Genomic DNA, 15,864 nt, shown 5'->3' with positions numbered 1-15,864 from the left:
AAGGGCACCAAAGCAGACTACGGTGGGGATCTGCAAAATGAGATGAACTGCTAGTTTGGTTGATGGCTGCTTACTATGTGAATTCATTTCTGAAAATGCTGCAGGTGATTTGGAGCTATGAGAGTCAGTTATCAGACTTCATTAAAAGAGGCTTTCCCTGAAAGTGTTTTTGCAAAAGGGACAGTTTAATTGGAAAACGGTATTGAATTGAATGACATTTACACAGTACTGTGACTCTTGGCATACCTTCTTACAGCAGATTTGAGTGATTCACATGTATCCTGAACAATCTTACAAAGCTACAATAGTGCCTGACACCAAAAGGATATTTGTGTCAGATGCAAATTGTGTTATGCTAAAATACCATTTAGCCATAACAGAAATCAGGGAAATTAGCAGAACCTAACAGAGAAGGAATAAAGCGGAGGATGCAGCTGCTTGGATCTCCTGAGAGGCTTCAGGAAAACAGTCTCTATTTGCCTACTATCTATCAGCTCTCATCCGTTGATGGATTAATTCTGAGACACAGACTCTCTGCAGTTCACCTACCAGTCGCTGTAATGAGTCATTGCTGCAGGGAATTGCACAAGACCCCACTGTACTCCGTCAAACCTTTCTGCAGACAGGGAGTGAGGAGAGTAGGTTTTCAGCTCCCCAGACTGCTCCAAAGTTCTGGTCAGTTATGAAGAAGCCTCCTGCCTCTCTCTGCTTGTTCCATAAGAAAACAAGACCAACTTGTAGACCAAGATAGGTACTTAGTATCTCTGATGTTTTCCTTTACCCTCTCCCATTTTGCTTCATGCTCTCTCTCACAACAAGGATGTCAATGAAAGCAGACAGGCGTCCCTTGGGGTCTGAGGGCCTGACTGGAAATTGCTTGACAGAAACAAAGGAGCTGGAGCACTTAAACAGCTCTGTTATCTGGAAAAAGGCCCCAAATATTTATTTCTAGGTCACTAGTATACATCTCAGGTAGCTCGTTAGTGTTAAAAGTGACCACCACCTGCTTATTGTTTGAGAGCCTGTAGGTCCTAAAGTGAATTACGATTTTCACCTGTGCTTCTAGTGGGCAAATATCTCCACAACAGGAAAAAAAGAAAAAAACCCACTACCCATGCCCACCTACATGGTGGTACAGTTACCTTACATCTCTCTGTATTTCATTTACTGTGAAGTGGCTAGTAGTACACAAGCACTCAGCCATGTGAAAGGCTTGAAGTGCAATGTTACGGGCCCAGGTCCTCCAAAGACTGGGAAAGAAGCACGGCAAAGACAATACAGAAGCATTTCTTATGGAAGCAACTCTTAGAGGTGGCAAAGACTGTATTTCAAGGCAATATGCTGGGAAGGCCTGAGGAAATGATAACAGTAAAACATACTGAAACTGGGTGATTCAACTAGCTGACCTTGGTGTCATTTTGGCCTGGATTGTCCTTAGTGGACAGTGAGTAATGCCTCAGAACAGTAATGCCTAAGGCCTCCTTGATACAAATGCTGGAAAATGGAGGTAGATTAACAGAAAACTCTCATGGATTCTGCTGTCCACGTAGAAAAACAAGATAAACATTCCTGACTTTCCTACACGTATGTTGTGGCACAGTGATACCCTGTGGGGAGTTGGGTCCTTTTCCTCAGGCACAATTGCAACCATTTAACAATTACTGCCCTGCAGTCAGAAACCAGACTTGTTCTCAGAAAAGAGAAACAAAATCAACACTAGTCTTACTGGAAAGACTGAAAAGTGAATGTGACAGCTTGCTATGTCTGAACAGATCATTTATCACAAAATGCATTCCCTGAGAATTTTGCTGTCAAATTCCATTAGGAAGAAGCTGTAAATGCTCAGAGACTTTGCAAGGTCTAGAAAAAAGCAAGTCTTGAAGACAGCCAACAAATAACTCTTGAAGGTAATAAATCAAACCAACAACACGAAACAGTCCTATGAAAAGAGCAAAAGGATGGGCTTCACTGTTTAAGACAGTCTGTCTTCCAGAGCTGGACTGACATCCCAGCCCAGGGAAGAATGATTCAAAAGAAGTAAAACTCAACCTATAATAACATAAGTGTCACATGTCTCAGAGTGAAGAGGCACCTACTGTTGTGGGAAGATGAGACAGTGGCAAATAATGGGTGAGGAAACATTCTGAACACAGAACTGCACTTGGAATAGCTTTCCTGTCTCTGTATGCACCATGGGACAAGGCTATGGACTGTTCTGACATGGTTGCTGTGTGGATAGTGGATATTCACTGGAAGAAAGGCGCATTCTTCTAGAAACAGGCTGGTAGATATGAGCAATAGGTTTTTGAACAGTTTCTTTTATTGTAAGTTATCTCAATTTTCAGAAAAGGCTTGATTGTGTATGGATTAGAGCAGTTAATAAAATAGTGCTTACTTTCATGTAATCCATCAATCATAACTTTCCAAAAGAGGATGGTTACTCTCTTACACTTAGGGAAGCAGAAATGCTGAAAACTAAAGTTTCCAAGGTCCTCCAAAAGCCAGATGCTTTTGGCGACACAGAAGAGAAATCAACTGTCTTGGGCTTCAGCCATGTGGCAGTGGCAATGTAATTTCATAACATGATGAACAGTTCTTAACAAGGGCTGTATCACAGTCTGTTATCTGGTATCATTCTGACGTGAAGAGAAGATTCACAGTTGTGAGAACTTTTGACCCTTTAAAACAACCTCACATGAAATGATAAAGCATCGGGATTTTTCTTCTGAGAGTGAAAGTAAGTCAATTTTCCCTGGAACTATTCCCTTTACATGCTGCTGCTGACGTTGCCAGTGCTGTTATGAATGAGACCCTAGTTCACCATCCCACTGGGCTTTTAACACTGTGTGAATAATTTTCTGTGTTAAATAATTAAGCGTAATAGCTAATACAGTACTTCCCACACTGTTGCATTGTGCAGTCATATCATTATTTTTGATCATTTATAATGACATTAAAACCCCCAAGTGCCAGACTGAAGATAAATCTGTCACAATGTTGCAGCAATATGCAAATTCTCTGGGTATGTTTGCTGTGAAGGAAAAGGTCCTCTCTCATTGAAGCTCTTATACAGCTTCTTTAACAGTTTTTTCTGCCTACTGAATTCTCCATTGATCCTTCAGAAAGATGTAGGATTGCATAGCTCTGGATGATGAGTGTTAGAAATTTTACACATTCTATACAGTAATTAGAGGATCTTTTGTGTGCAGAAAATTGCTGGCCTTGTCCTCTCCGGGAAGAAGAACATCCTGCACTTAAACAACGAATTTAACATGGGAAGCAGCAGATCAAACAGCCTTTTTGTCCCTCGCCATTTGCTTTCACCACAACATGAAAGGACAAGTTTTTTTCATTAAGAGGGAAGTTCACCCTGTATACTCATTTAATTCTTGGCCTCTTCTTTCGGGGCACCAACAAAGGAACCAGTTGAGATCAACTCTGCTGACGACCTTCCACAATGTACATTTTCCATGAGGGAATGAGAAAGAGACCAGTATAAGTCATACAGAATGTCAACCAGTGTTCAGAAGGAAGACTTTGATGCTTCCTGACCCAGATTCCACTAGTCGTATGAGATAAGATTTACTGCAAAATTCCATTGCTCATCATCTGTCTAGCTACATTCACCTACTGAATGTTTTTCACACTGCATGATTGTTTAGGTGGAGTCACACCTATGCCATCTCAGAATATAACCATATGCACAATAGAAAAACTTTAGTCTGGCACTACTTTTTTTCTCCTTCAAAGTGTCGGGAATGGCCAGACTTCCCCTCCCACACACGCTCAGGAACTGGTGAGGAACTTGGTGAAATCTAGAAGTATCAAAGAGGATTCCCTGTACTTTCACACGACAGAGAAGGCAGTTATCTGTCTGCTGACTCCTCATTTGTGGAAATTGTTGCTAAATCAACCTCATCCCTAATGTTCTGTTGCAAATTTTATTTTTCTGTACTAACTGGAGGATTTGTTGTTTGAGGCTCTACAGCTTACCAGGTACACTGTTTAACTCGATGGGCCAGTACTCGAAAACACCAGCATGTGGTTCTTTCTTTCAGTGTCACTTCCTAGTAGTATGTTGTCAGCACAGACTCATGACTAGTTTTGATTTAAGGCCTGGAATAACAAAAGCAACTGCTTTGGCTCTCGGATGGTGGAATGCCCTATTCGTGTTCTATGAGAAAGTCTCTAAACTGAGCTTATGTGAGAGTGTTGTGGCACAGACTGTGTTGCAAGAGGCCCAGTTGCTTTCTCAGCCTCTCTTTTCACTTTTTTCTCCTGGACATATAGGCAGAGAGAAATTCTGTCAAGTGAGAGGCATCCAGGAGTAAGTCTACCTGATGACCCTCTGTTCCAACCCACTGATAGGTATAAAGGATTGGGATGACCTGATCATCTATGTCCCAAATAATTATCCCAAGTATTTCTTCACATCAAACACGCTGCTCTGACATACAGCACTTTTAGTATTTCCTTCTGCAGAAAGGGCTTAGACAAGAGGCTCATTCTTCCTCCCAGACCTGTGGACATGAAAGACCGTATGGTCAAACCTCCACATGACATGTATGCTGTGCAAAATACATGAAACTCCTGGCATGTAGGTAATCAAAGTAAACAGAAAGCAGAGAAGTGACCAAGATTAAGATTTTTTTCCCCTTTTTTAGTGTATTTACAAAACCCTTGAGCCTGATTCAGCAGTTCCTTGAGAGCCTCAGAGTGAATGCACACAATCATTGCAGTGTCTAGTCATGCACTTCAGAGGTGTCAGGGATTTCAGGTCATATGGCTGCTGGGCTTGTTGAAGTGGCTGAGATTAATTCCAGCTGGGCTACTGGTTGTACAGAAGATCCAGAGGAATATACAATACATTCAGGCTTCATCCAGAAAAAAAATTTGGGGTGAAAAAGGAAAGCATTTCTGGGATAACATGCTGGTGCATTTTGCAACAGGGCTGAAAGTAATATACAGAAGTAGGGAAATACATTGTGCTCAGCTCTTATTGCAAGTTATTCTGGTGAGACTGGTGAGGTTCTGTGGCTGAGATACTGATGTGTTTGAACATGGAGACCTGGGATGTCTGCCAGGGAACTTCAATAAAATGCAGAAGCACAAAAAGTTGTTCATTAGCTTAAAAGCTAATGAAAGTTTTGACTCAGTTTTTAATTTTCTAAAAATCCCTTTCCATATTTACTTTTCCTTTCAGCCCTGTTTCTGTTTTTCTTTTCCTTGCATAATTTTTTGTCCAATATTTGTTTTCTCCATTTTATTAATACCTTTCTCTTTTAAGGTCTTTTTTTTTTTCTTTTTGTTTTTTCTTTTTTCCTTTAAGGATATTCTGTCCGTGTGCACTCTCTATTATCTGTGTATGGCTTTTCCTCTGCTCCAGGTTTGGTTTCTCTCTCTTTTCCCCTCGTACATGGTTCTTCCTATTTGTTCAGTTCTCTCACTTTTGTCAGTTCACACACTCTTTTACCTGACTATTCCTACTTCTCTCCATGCTCACTCTTTCTTACCCAACACCAAGCAGAGTTCACTCTTGCTTTTTGGTGAATGAGGTATATTTTTTCCCCACCCATAGATCCTGAAAAATACTATCTTTCTCACCACTTCTTTCACCTTTTAAAACACTTGTTCCACCCAAAGGCAGGGTGGTGGTTGGAGACTGCCCTTCCTATTGCACTGGGTAGACAACTCAGTCAGCAAATGTGCCATGGCTAGATGCTGCCCCTCCAAAACAGAGAGGGTTAATACTGAAGCTGAGCAGAAGAACAATTTAGATTACCACTTATGTTAAGAACTTGCCAAAACTAGCAGAGAAAATCTGCAAAGAGCAATTTGACAATGATAATTGTGTGGCCTCCATGAGAGGGAGACAGCTGCCTGCACCATGGGCTCACATATACGTTTACAAAACCCAAGCTACTAATTTATACCATCATACTTCATCCCAGACCATGTGATTTCTAATTAAATATGATTCCTCTGTCTGTTGCATGGACCTGAAGTGTTTTTTCAGTACTGGGCAAAAGATCCCTCAATTGTAACCAGTTTTCCCGACATTTTTGTATCAGTGCAGAATGTCTTTATTTTCCTTCATCTGTATAGGCTGGAGAAGTAAATCACTGTGATGAATGATGCCAGGGCAGCATCCTAAGCTACACAGGTATTTTTAAAGGTACTAGAATGAAGAAATAGAAAAAATATTTCCAAAATTAACCAACCTTGTTTCTGTGGTGCAAGGGGATAGATTTGATATAAATTTCATTTGTGAAAATGACAAACCCTCTATCCTGACCAAGGAATGACAGTTTATAGTTATGGTGAGAAAGAAGAATGTAAGTAGTATGAAGCAGCCAGTATGTCTCTAGGAGAGACTGCTCAAGGATCTGTTTATAGGCATAAATGTACTAGAAATAGAGTAGTAAAAAGAGAACAGAAACGGATGAGTCATTTTGCAGGTTTGAAAAGAGATACCAGTGCATCAAATGCATGATAAACACTGACTGAGAGGAGCTTAAAGAGGAATAAAGAAGGGCAAATATATCAGGGAAGAAAGAAACACTAAGGATAAGAGAGTAAATAGAGACTAAGAAATAACCACGGGTGACACTCATGACTTTCACTACTCAGAGGGTCATAGCTCTTCCTGGGATCACATGGGATTATATGTCTTGTACTGAATGTGAAACTTGTTTGAAACAGTGCACAGAAGTCTGAACTCTGCTACATGAAAATGACATTAAGCAATGGCAAGAATTCAGAGTAAAGTAGCAGTGATAAATGAGGGACTGAACTATCTGAGGCAGGACAGATGGCGTTGTTACAGGCTGCTTTACAAGTAACATCCATAAACACCCAGGGAAGAAAGGTGCTGACAGTATCTGGTAAATGGAACAGACTTGTGATCTATAGTCTCTCTCATAATTCTACAGAGGAAATCCCCAAGACTCCCTTTCCATACGCAGACCTGCATTTGACAAAATACATGAGCACGTGCTTTATGCATGGGAGTAGTTCCACTGGTATGCTTTCCCGAGTTTGAGATGACAGGGACAGTGGTAGAAAATTCATACCACTTGGATTACTAGTGCTGCCCTAGCAAACAAGAGGATAGATGAAATGTTTCCTGAAAGAAAAAGTAGATGTGGTTCATCTGTAAAACAGCCCATTCCAGGAAGATGGAAAGATCTGAAATTCCTGTAGGAATAATCCATCCCCATATTAGCACGTATGTTGACAGATGGCACACCTTCATATGAAGAGGAATTTTAAGTAGTTGTCTTTGAGTTGAAAAGATAAAACCTAGGCAACTTTTGCAGAGCAGCTGGTCCTTCATGGAGTGGTGTTTGTGGGGATTTCTTCTTTAAGAAGTCAGCACACTGGTAGCTGTGAGCACCCCAGACAGCATAGCACCTCTCACTCACTTTAGTAGTTTTCTGTGGAAAAAGCATGCAGCAGCAGCAGCTTGATTCATGCAGGAACTGGAAAATAGCCTACCAGACTGGCTCAAGAATTTATAAAATTAGAAAAACAAAGCAGTAAAAGGCCTTGGCTCAACAGCATTACTTTTAGACTGTCCGTCTCTTTGAAGTAACTAGTCTTGGATCAGTTTATGAACGTCAGCCAAGACAAACAGGTCCATTTGGGAGTTTTGCTTCAGAGCAGCACATTAGTACTCTGTAAGGAGATGCAGGGCACTTAGGGGATGTTTTCTTTATCATCAGCACTAATCATCCAAAAATCTCTCTTGCTCATTGTTAACACACCCTTCTGTCAAGACTGCATCAGACATTGATGAGCTGTCTTACACAGTGCTTAGATTTATCCTGCAAAAAAATGTGGGATAACTGATCCTTTCCTCCATAAAATGTGCCACACAGAAACATGGGGGCTATCAGAGGCTGGCCTTCTCCCTGTCTTTCATGCACTATCTACACCAGCAGCTGCTCCAGCTAGCACACCCCTCTTCTCTACAGCCTACTTGGAGACTAAAGAAACCAAAACACTGTTCACAGAAGACGGGCAATAAAAAGGACAGGTATTAAAGGGACTTGCTGACTAGAGCAAGGAATCTCAACAGTAACAATATGTTTAGTTAGGAAAGCCCTTGTCTTCCTACCCCCTTCACATATGTGATCCTACTTAATGTCTGTGCAGCTGACTGCATTTGCTTTTTTTACCTTTACTATCAAGAGCAGCAAACAAGAAGGACATGTCTCCTTGCAGAATAGGAGTCTAGAAATAAAAACTGGATACAGTAAAAAACCTATTCAGTCAGAGACTGCCACCTCTTCTGTTGTTACGCATGTAATACACAGGTAGCATTATAGTCCATTATATTACTTCATACAGTAGTGATTGCCACACCACTGCCTGCAGCAGGAACTATGTCTATTAGGAACTCCAGGCTTTCCCCAAAGCTGTTCTGCATGGGCGCATAGCTGTGGTGACTTCTGTAAGAATCTCTGAGTACCTCAAAGAGCTCTCCCAGTTCCCTTAGCAATTCTCTCTGGTAAAGGTATGAATAAACAGCAGCTTGTTCTACCTTGCACAGATGGAGAAAACAGTGATCCTCTATTGCTGCTGCAGACCATTCATTTCAAGGTGCCTTTAGAAAGTGACTGCGCAAGGGAGAGCTCTGTGGCAGCTGCTTCAGAGTTAAAAGTCAGTTACTGCGCTGCTTGCTGCAGCTGAAGGTTAGCTGCAGCACCACTGCTGGGGTAAGCACCGCAAAGTTGGAGAAAACAGGGTGAATTTTGCCAGCTTCCGTTCTGTGCACAGTTCTGTTCTGCCACATTTTCCTGGGGCTTGTTGCTAAGGCAAGGACATGACACTTTCAGCTATCCAAGCTTCCTGCTTTCTTGTTGTCAGTCATAAAGCCTACAGCTCCCTCATTTTAGGGTACTCTTCAGATAGAAAATAATTATGTTTGGCACAAATTCAAAATGAGACAATGCAGCTTAAACAAAGGCTGGTTTGTGTTTTATTGCTTAGGGAACAGCAGACAAATCTGTCTTCAGCAGAGATCTCATGAGCATTTAAGCTTGCTATTTCACATCTGGGAAACACTAATATCACTTAGCATCTCATTTTTTTCTCTGGGAGAGTTGGCTGGTTAGAGGGGAGAGGATGACGGCCGTGCTGTAGTGATGTTCACCCAGGTGACAATTAAATCCTTTTGGACTTTTCCAGATGGTGTTCCTGGGAACCACCTCCATCTGTGAGTGTATTTTGTTTTTATACCTTGAGCAATAGGAGGACACAAGGTCTGGCCAAGCAGAGGGCTGAAGTAACAACTTTCTCCATGCTGGGAGACTCTCACAACAGAACATATTATAGGCAAGTTCAGCTTCAATCCCAATGTGCAACCTAAACAGAAGCAGATTATGCCCTAAAGTATTGGTCCATATCAGTCCAAATGGTCATCTGGGAGAGGGGTTTTCCTTCTTTGGAGAGCAGGTTGAGTGAATATGGAGCAGGGAATTAAGACTGCAGGCCAAATCCTTGTACTGAACAGACAATGTCAAGTTACGCAAGGAATTTTGACATTTCCAAACCTGAGTCACTGAACTGGTACTCAACATAATCCCATGTGAATATACTGCTGGAGGCAAGTCTTTTTGCTGTATTAATTTTTTTTTCACAAGTTCATTCCTGTTTTTCTTCCCTATAAATCCTGTGGTTCCTTTTTTAAAAATTTCATTTATTTCCTGAAGGTGTTTAATTAAAATAGCAGTTTAAGAGTTAATACTACATTTTTGGCATACAGGCCAGACTAAGATTTGAAACAGATTTATTCTTTTTGCTGGCTATTCTTTCAGGATGGGCAGGACCCAACCTGAAGTTGTTGTCTGATCCCTAGTTGAGAAGACTTCATTAATACTCTACTATTCCGGTCACAAGGAAAACTTTTATATTCTCACTTTTGTTGTAGTGTAGTAGCTGGGGATTTAGTTTGGAAACTACAGAATCATGGAAAATTGGGCTGAGAGGGACCTCATGAGATGGTCTAGTCCATTTCCCTGTCCCAAGGCAGATCACACATTCCTAAACTGTTTCTAATGAAAGGTTTCCCTAATTTAAGACCTCAAATTATGGAGATACCACAATCTCTTTAGGCAATCTGTTCCAATGTTTTGCTATCCAGGGGATACATGTTTACTCTCAGTTGATTTTGTTTAATGCTTTATTGTGCAACAAAACTTGAAAAGGAGGTTGAACTCAGGAAAGCAAAACACAGGAAGTAGAAAGGACCTCCAATATCATCAGGTCAATTTCCTTACTGTTAGAGGAAACCACATCAGGTAAAGCCTTCCTTGTATATGTACAGAGCTCAATATTTGAACTGGTTGAACTTTTTCCCTAAATGCTCAAAACAAATTCTACCAAGAACCTCATCTTTCTCAAAGTTAAGAATCTCCTGTGAAGTAGAACCGTGGAATCAGAAGAACATTACAAAACCTGTGAGATACATTTCTGGGTACATAATGTGCAGATAATATTTCTACAAAGTGCCAGAAGAACTGCTTGCTAATAGACATGGCAAAATCTCAAAAGTAAAAGGTAGATCCCTCCTGAAAATTACAATTCCTTCTGAAACAGATGATGATACTTTTAAATTTTCCAAGTCCAATTTCGAGATCTCACAAAAAAAAAAAAAAAAAATCAGTCCTTCACCAGGACTACACAAGATGTTCCTAACTTTCAAGAGAACTACATCTGAGAAAGGACAGGGATATCTGGCTCAGGAAAAAAATAAAATTATGACTCTTCTAAGAAGAGGTCCTAGAAAGTGTGGAAGGAGAGAAGGGCTTGGGTGGGAGTAAAGTCAACACAGAGTTAAAAAGAAAAAGTAAGGCTGAATTCAGTAGAATTGGAGAGCAAAGTTTCCGAGCTGAAGATGAAGAATATATTAGGTTAGAGCTAGGAGGGGCTTTTAACTTCAGTGATCCCCTAAATGTTTAACATGAAGGATAAGCATGACTGTCAGACATGGTGGTTCTCATCTTTAGCAATGTCATAACTGACATTTCAGACAATATTTGCCAACCCCAAGGTATCCTTCAAGATACAACCCCATATATCAAAGTATCACAGAGAGATGAAATGGCATGAGGTACCTGTGTTTAGGTATCTGGATTCCACTCCTTATGACACACCACTGAATTTAAGCCCAAAGAAGAAAGCCTTGTGTAATCTTAAATTATGTGAAGTCAGAATCTTTGTCCTTGTCCTGCAGCAGCTGTACCAACTTAGTTGGAAGACCTTGTAGGTTATAATCACACACCATGGTGTAGCTATAGTAGCAGAAGCAGAATGCCATGGCCCAATGGACAGGACAATACTTTCAGACAGGACCTGCTGGGATACTGCATATTATCAATGAAGTCTTAAATTCAAAACTAAAGTAATACAAACTATCATTGAGATGTAGTCCTCCCAGAAGAAAAATTTTTTTCCAAGGCTCATAACTCAAAATGGGTCATGCTTGATTAACTTCACTTGGGCCAGGAGACTAATCCTGGGATGCCTTCTAAAATTTATTTAAGGAAAGTCAGAGATAGCATTAGAATAACATTCAAAATGAAAAACATGTAAACATGTCATAGCCTTAACATCGTCTCACTATTATAACTTAATGAAAATGGAGAACTAGGAACCTTCTCTACTAGCAGGTGTTGCTTTTTATTTTTTTTTTTGTTTTGTTTTGGTTTGGTTTTTTTGTTAGGGTGTCTACTCTCCAGTGAAAAAGTTATTAAACATATGTGAGACTCCAATCCAGAGAGCAACTGTCCAGCTCAGTTATTGGTGGGGTAATAGATCAGAAAGTTTCACCTCCTCCTTCTCCTCACAGCTGCCCCACACACATGCACACACACACAGAGGCCAGGAGACTCTACGCCTATAGCACCTACCTTGGGTTTGAAGGCAATTAATTTCAGGACCATCTCAACAGTGAAGAGGCCAGTGAAGAGCATGTTGAGGATATTCATGGCTTCCTTGAACATGCAGCTCTGACCGTAGTGCTGAAAAATAGCATCCCAGCAGCAGTGTGAGAAATGGACATACCAGTTACTTAGGAATCCACAGGATCCCTGCTGATCTACCTTCATGTTGACATTCTCTAACGAAAATCCCAGCACACTCAATTTTTTACAATTTAGAACTCCCATCTCCCTTCATACATAAGCATTTCCATACCTCTAGCCATTTTTGCCATCTGGCTCTAGATGTCCTATGTTTTTAAAAAAATCTTTTTGAGTGGGAGTTACCAAAATTGTACTTATCATTCCAGTTGAGGGCTCATTATAATTTTGCGTAATGGTACAAGACAGTCTCCAATTGTGTTTGTTATCTCACCCTTCCATAATACGAGATTACTTTTTTGTTTGATTGCTACTGCAAAATGAACAGGGGTTTCACTGAGCTGTTCATAATGATACCAAGCCATTCCCCAAGTAATTACGCTTAATTCAGGATTCTGCAAAGTACATGAGCAGCTCAAATCATATCTTTCCAATATGCATTATCTTGCATTTGTCAACTGTGAATTAAATTTGCAATCATTCTGCCTGTTCACTTAACTTTATTAAGATCTCATGAAGTCACTCTCTGTCTTCTATTGATTAATTCAAATAGTTTCTTCAACAAATGTTGCCACCTCACCCTTTATATCCCTATTTCCAGATCATATACTTGAGACTGATTGCACTGCCTTATTCTAAGGTCATCTTCCAGTCCATGTTACAAGACTCCATTTGTAGATGCTTAGGGTTGTTAGCAAACTTGCTGAGGATTGAGTGCACCCTCAGCAAGTTTGCTGACAACACCAAGCTGTGTGCTGCAGTCAGTACGCTGCAGGGAATGGATGCCATCCAGAGGGACCTTGACAGACTTGAGAGGTGGGCTTGTGCAAACCTCATGGAGTTCAACAAGGCCAAGTGCAAGGTCCTGCATGTGGGTTGGGGCAATCCCAAGCACAAATAAAGGTTTGGCAGAGAATGGATTGAGTGCAGCCCTGAGGAGAAGGTCTTGGGGGTGTTGGTTGACAAGAAGCTTGACATGACCCAGCTATGTGCACTTGCAGCCCGGAAAGCCAACCGTGTCCTGGGCTGCATCAGAAGTGTGACCAGCAGGTCAAGGGAGTTGATTCTCCCCCTCTACTCCGCTCTCATGAGACCTGGAGTACTGTGTTCAGTTCTGCAGTCCTGACAACAGGAAAGACATGGACTTGTTGGAGTGAGTCCAGAGGAGGGCCACAAAAGTTATCAGAGGGCTGGAACCCTTTCCATGCAAGGACAGGCTGAGAGAGTTGGGGTTGTTAGCCTGGAGAAGAGAAGGCTCCACGGAGACCTTATAGCAGCCTTCCAGTACTTAAAGGGGACCTACAGGAGGGATGGGGAGGCAGTCTTTATCAGGGAGTGTAGTGAGAAGATGAAGGTTAATGGTTTTAAGCTGAAAGAGGGTAGATTTGGATTAGATATTAGGAGGAAATTTTTTACTGTGAGGGTGGTGAGGCACTGGAACAGGTTGCCCAGAGAAGCTGTGGATGCCCCATCCCTGGAGGTGTTCAAGGGCAGGCTGGATGAGGCTTTGAGCAACCTGGTCTAGTGGAAGGGGTCCCTGCCCCTGGAAGGGGGGGTGGAAGTCGATGATCTTTAAGGTCCCTTCCAACTCAAACCATTCTGTGATTCTATGATTGAAAAATTTTAATCAGCTGGGATGAATTTTTATATTCTGCATTGGCTCAGGGTAATTTATTTATAGAAGTTTTGGTTAACGCAATTCAGCTACAGCTGACAGCCAGGCCAAGGAAAAATATATGTTGAGGCATTTTCAAAATTTCTTGTAATATTTTCATTGAAAGACTTTAATACCTGCAGGAGTCTGCTTAAAAACTTGGAGTTTTACTGGAATGTGGCTTTTGGTTTTGCTGTATCTTACAACATTTGACCCAAATCTGGCCACAGCCAAGCCGCAGGATAAGCCTTTGAAAAACTGGGCTTTTCTCAAGATGGATATAGACTCAGACTAGAATTTCCAGAGATGCTGTCCTGCGTGTGGGCTCACAAATACCTCACAGCTTCTAGCTCTACCTGCCCTGGGTGTGCACCATTCTCACAGCAACTTGCTTCATGACAGCAGGGCAGTAGATGCTTCAGCTGAGAGCAGAGCACTTTCTTGTGCTCATGCTCCCTCACTCCTTTTTTTGTTACCTTAGGCAAGACATCACAGGAAGCCTTTTCAATGGGGATGGGAAAGTACTAGATGAGATCAAGAAAAATTAGGGAGGTCAAGAAATCTGGTGAGATTGGACTGGAGGCAGTGAGAGAAAATAAAGTGAAAACTGACTGTGAATGCAGACTTAGACCATTAGCAAGTGATAGGAAACTGAAGCTCTGTTTGAGGGGAGGCTGGAAGTTAGGTAGATTGAGATTGAGCCAGTGGAGAATGTACCAGTGGCATGCTAAAGTCAAAAGAGAAGTTGGTGTAGGAGTGCATGGGGAGTTGGACTCACAGGAAGGGACAAACTGCAGAAAGGAACAAAGTGTAGCAGACAATCAAATTGAAAGGGCAAGAGAGAGACCAGAAATGAGGTCCATGGAGAGGTAACTGCAACTGGGAGTCCATGTAGAGAGGAGGAGAAGTGGAGGACTTGTCAAGGAGTGGGAATCTAGACTGTCTGTGCCACAGGCCAGGGAAGGAAGTTCAGAAACCGACCGGGTGAGGAGGAAGGATGGATTTTAGGGAGCAGAGTGAAAGACTAGTTCTTAAGCAGACAGAGTGTAGAAGAGAATGGGTCTTGAGCAGCCAAAGACACTGGGACTGCAGAGATAGGGTTAGCAGATAGAATCTGGGACTGACCAAAAAGAAAAGGGAGATGAGGGAGGCCTTGGACAGAGTCAGACTGGAAGAAAAAAGCCAAAAAGTACAGACTTGGGGAAATGTACAGAACCAATTGTGTCTATGAGGGCCCGTTTCCTGACTGAAAGGAACCTAAGACTTCTGTTCTGTAAGCTGGCTACTTAGTAAAGGTTTTGACTTCTTCCCCTTTACTGCTGTTGTACCTGCACATATTAATCAACTATCTCTATTTGCTATTCTTGTAGATCCAGCTACAAATGTTTCTTTGCTGAATCCAAATTAGAAGTTTGGAAAACCTACACACAGTAAGGGAAATGAATGCACAGCAGGTAGTAAGGCAACCAGTAGCATCAGTAGTGAACCAGGTTAGGCAAACACCTATCAAGAAATGTTTTAGGTGGAGCTGATCCTGGCCTTTAGGTGATGGAATAGACAGTACAGCCTCTAGAGGTTCTTTCTAGACAGTTTCTATGGTTCTTAATGCAGAATAAAGGAGATACTAGGGTCTTCCTACCCTCTATCCCCAGTTTCCTTGTTTGCCTTGTTTGCCAAAATATTTGCTCTCTACTTTTTAACCCAGAAAAGACCAAAATTTAAAATTCAGATCTCAAGTGAGTGGCAGTTCCAGGCTTATTCCTGCTTTTCATAGAAGATGAGTCAGAATTGAGAAGTCACTTATTATAGTGGCCACTGAATTGGTCTGTGATGTAACTGTTGGGTTATTTATTTGTTTGTTTTTAAGGAGTTAAAATAGAATTGTTAGAAGTGTCATATATTAGTAGGAAGAGGAGGAGAGGCAGATTCCTTATTTTAACTAAATGTCATCAGGAGTGAACATGGTACAATTGTTTTTATCATGTCCCTGTCCCTCTCCCTCAATACATGGTGTGAAGGCGAAAGTAGGTGTCAACCTTGGCCATTTCTACATTTTCCCCAACAAAGTCTAATAATTCATCACCTGTAAGGTTTTCTGCTTGCTTACTTACTTGCATGGCCAGG

The 15,864-nt window shown here is 41.4% G+C and overlaps 1 protein-coding gene across 1 annotated transcript in view; it reads right to left on the bottom strand.

Moving 5' to 3' along the window:
* The window catches only part of LOC104469827 (voltage-dependent L-type calcium channel subunit alpha-1C), a gene marked incomplete at its 3' end in the record, with an annotated part of 91,674 nt that overhangs the window by 39,069 nt on the left and 36,741 nt on the right, over positions 1-15,864 (bottom strand). The window contains exons 21-22 of the mRNA XM_010084538.1: positions 14,866-14,908; positions 11,916-12,026 (exon numbers count right to left, since the gene is read on the bottom strand). Coding sequence (XP_010082840.1) covers positions 11,916-12,026; positions 14,866-14,908 — 154 coding nt within the window. The remainder of the gene's footprint in view (positions 1-11,915; positions 12,027-14,865; positions 14,909-15,864) is intronic.

This window comes from Pterocles gutturalis, unplaced genomic scaffold, assembly GCF_000699245.1.
Source record: "Pterocles gutturalis isolate BGI_N339 unplaced genomic scaffold, ASM69924v1 scaffold140, whole genome shotgun sequence".
Classification (NCBI taxonomy): Eukaryota; Metazoa; Chordata; class Aves; order Pterocliformes; family Pteroclidae; genus Pterocles; species Pterocles gutturalis.
Note: the sequence above shows the minus strand (reverse complement) of the source record. Positions and strands in the feature narration are given on the sequence as shown.